At 47.9% G+C, this 3,709-nt stretch overlaps 1 protein-coding gene across 1 annotated transcript; it reads left to right on the forward strand.

The window, feature by feature from the left end:
• The first annotated feature begins 464 nt into the window (after positions 1 to 464).
• On the forward strand, positions 465 to 3,294 carry LOC130851637 (PRAME family member 12-like). The gene is made up of 3 exons (XM_057732250.1): positions 465 to 751; positions 1,205 to 1,774; positions 2,721 to 3,294. The coding sequence occupies exons 1-3, from the start codon at positions 465 to 467 to the stop codon at positions 3,292 to 3,294; spliced, it is 1,431 nt and encodes a 476-aa protein (XP_057588233.1).
• The last annotated feature ends 415 nt before the right edge of the window (positions 3,295 to 3,709 follow it).

Below are 3,709 nucleotides of genomic sequence, written 5' to 3' on the forward strand. Positions count from 1 at the left end.
AAATCTTTCCCAGGCAGGTTTAACTGTGGGAACTGAGGATGGAGGCTGTGTTGGTCCACATGACTCTCTTATTCCCATAGTTTTAGGACATTAAGTGATGGTCTGAGAGTTTTCCCCCAAAAAAGATTGGGGTCAGCTTTCAAGTTTATGGTACCCACTCCCAGCAAGAGATAATTAAGTAAAGAAATGGATGGAAATGGATAGGCTAGTGGTTGATATTTCCATCTCCGTGGTACTTATGAGACCTTTTTTTTTTTTGGTGCCAGAAGGGGCAGAGCTATGACTTTGTGTCAACAAAGCCCAGAGTGGAATTTGGGTAAATTTAGGCTTTTCCACCACTGCTGGCCCCGAATTGGTTCCTCTGAAGGGTGAGGAGACACATGAAGGTCTGCTCATGCTTAACTTGAGAAGGATGACTTATTCCCTGCAAATATTCACAGGATTCCTTTTGGAGCAGAATCAGCATGGGTGTCTGGAACCCACTCAGACTCCTGAACCTCGCAGCACTGAGCCTGCTGAGGGATGAAGCCTTGGCCATATCCACTTTGGAGTATCTGCCCACTGAGCTCTTCCCACCGGTGTTCATTTTGGCCTTCTATGGGAGACACAGTGAGACCCTGAAGGCCATGGTGCACGCCTGGCCCTTTGTCCGCCTGCCTCTGGGGGGTCTGATGCAAATGCCTAACCGGGGGACCTTACAAGCAGTTTTGGATGGGATTGATGTCCTACTTGCCCAGAAGGATCGCCCCAGGTGAGTCTGATCCAGGTATCCTGGTAGGGTCTTAGACATCCTTGAAGAGGCAGCTGGTGTCATAAGAGTGGATGGCCAAGGGATGGACCAGAGGCTTCTGATGATGCCAAATGAAGAGGCTCAGAGGCCTTGGCCATTGCTGAGCTTACTTTAGGAAACGCCTTGCAGGAGTGTAGAAGTGCCTAAGATGAAAGGGCACCTGAAAGAACATGTCCCCACCTCTTTCTAGTGATGCTTAAGGTACCAGAAGTGGAGAACCAGGAAGGATGAAAGGGGAAAAGAGATGGAGGAAGGTGAGGCAGAGAGGGAAGAAGAGGGTAGGGCAGCGGGTCATGTCAGGAATGTGAACTAAAAGCACACATGGGAAGTCTGAGTGTTGCCTGAATTCTGAGACTGTAGTTTCATTCACTGTGGGTCTTAAACCATCCCACCCAATCTGCTGTTTCCCTACAGGAGGTGCAAACTGCGGGTGCTGGATTTAAGGAACACTGGCCAGGACTTCTGGAGCATGTTGTCTGGAGACGGGTCCCGTGGGTGCTCAGGCTCACTGATGGCACCAGTGGCTGAGGACAGGTCAAGGACAAAGCAGCCCTTGGCTCCCTTGGAGGTGTTTGTAGAACTTTGCCTCAAAGAAAGTAACCTGGATGAATTCCTCACCTACCTTATGAGTTGGGTGGAGCAGAGAAAAGGTTCCATACACCTGTGCTGTAAAAAGCTGAAGATCATTGTCATGCCCACAGAAAATATTACAAAGGTCCTGAGTACGGTGCAGCTGGACTGTATCCAAGAGGTGCACATTAATAGCACTTGGAACCTGTCGACCCTGGCCACGTTTGCTCCTTTCCTGGGCCAGATGGGTAATGTGCAGAGACTCCTTCTCTCTCACATCCACTTGTCTGCCTTTGAGGAACAGCAGCAGCATGTTTTCCAATTTACCTCTCAGTTGCTCAGACTTCACCACCTCCGTGATCTCTATATGGAATCTCCCTCCTTTCTGGAAGGTTGCCTGGACCAGATGCTCAGGTACGTGTGGCATCACTGGCTGAGTAAAAAAACACAATGCTAGAATGTGAAATGCACAGTCTCCTTTGCTGCTCTATCTGAAGTGTAGAGGGATAAACTGGCAGAGAGGCTCTGGAAAAAGGACTCCATGCTAAAAAGGTATAGATTAGGGCATTCAGATTTAGCAATGGAGGTTTTTGCTTCCTGCCTTGGGAAGAGGTATCTATCTGTGTTCAGACGACCTATGAACATATGTAAGCTGACCTGAACATTTCTAAAGAGAAACTCTGTGGTCACCTGTTTAGTGACCACAATGAGCCTGTCTCAAATTCACCTCAGCAAAAGTTGTGTTGTGCTCCAGATAAGGTAATTAACATGGGAAATGCATGATTCTGGAGAGGATGGTTAAGGAGCTGGAGCCAAAAGAATTATAAGAAGATGTAGGTGATTTGCAGATGATGCAGAGATGTAAATGAGCCCCTGTAGACTAGAAAACCACAGTTAATAATTTGGGAACTTGTCTAGGCTGCTTTCCTATGCTTATCACCCAGGACTCTCACCTGGCCTGAGATATAGGTGCCTGGACTGAAGGAGCCTGACTTGAAAGCATTTCTTTGTCTTGTCTCCTAGTATTAAAATTCCGTGATGCCAAGACTTGATTGAAAGTCTGTGTCAGACTCTCCTCTGAGCATGTTTTAGTCCATGCCATAATCTTCATTCACCCTCATAAGGAAGTAGAGTGTGTTGTACTCTGCTTGACAAGTGAGGAAAGAGAGTCTTCAAGATTCTGTGAACTTGACCCAGTCACACAAGGAAAGTGAAAGGACTCAGGCTAAAATGAGATTGGGCATTCTGGATGTTGTTCTTTATCCGATGGTCAGAACAACCCTGGCCTTGGGCTTTTCTCTCACCTGGAGGTCACCTGTCTCCCCTTTTTCCCAGACCTAATTGCCCTCTTTCTCTGCAGGTGCCTGAAGACCCCTTTGGACAACCTCTCGATAACCAACAGCCTGCTTACAGAATTAGACTTGACCCATCTGTCTCAGTGCTCAAACATCAGTCAGCTGAAAGGCCTGAATCTGAGTGGTGTCACGCTGACCAACTTTAGTCCTGAACTCCTCCAAGTCCTGGTGGAGAAAGTTGCAGCCACCCTCCAGGAACTGGAGTTAGATCTGTGCGGGATCAGGAACTCCCAACTTGAGGCCATCCTGCCTGCCCTGAGCCGCTGCTCCCAGCTCAGGTCCTTCAGCCTGTGTGGGAACCTCCTCTCCATGGCCATCATGGAGAAGATGCTGAGACACACAGCTGGGCTGCCCTGTTTAAGTCAAGAGCTATATCCTGCCCCTCAGGAGAGTTACAGCTCTCAGGGTATCCTCCAACCGGGGAGACTTATCCAGCTTCAGGCTGAGCTGTTGGAGATTCTGAGAGACTTAGGATATCCCAGGACCATCTGGATCAGCTCCAGCCCCTGTACTCACTGTGGATACAACACATTCTATCATCTGGAACCTGTTGTGTACGGCTATAATACCCCTGCCTAGTTGGTTATCTCTATCAAAAGCTTTCTTCTGAACACTTGGAATCTGAAATCTAGACAAAGGTGCATCATGAGGGGAAAACTGACCCATGGTTTCAGACATCTGATCAATGTGAGTGGGGAAAGGAAAGCTGATCCAGCAAAGTTGCAGGATTGCAGGGGAAAGTCTTGACTAGGTTGTTGATGGGACATTCAGGAATATGTGTTTACAGAGTCAGAAATGTTGATCTAAATTTCTGAAGGGAAATGTAGGCTTGAGATGCACATGTTGGAGTTATCCCTGGGTGGATGGCTGTAAATAAATGGCCAGAAATAAAGAGACCCCCCCCCCGCCCCAGTGTAAACCGTCTGCTGCCCTCCATGATGTATGATACTGTTAATGCAGTTTATACCTCACTAATCTCCAGTCACTAGTGAAA

This window comes from Hippopotamus amphibius, chromosome 1 (assembly GCF_030028045.1).
Source record: "Hippopotamus amphibius kiboko isolate mHipAmp2 chromosome 1, mHipAmp2.hap2, whole genome shotgun sequence".
NCBI classification, from domain to species: domain Eukaryota; kingdom Metazoa; phylum Chordata; class Mammalia; order Artiodactyla; family Hippopotamidae; genus Hippopotamus; species Hippopotamus amphibius.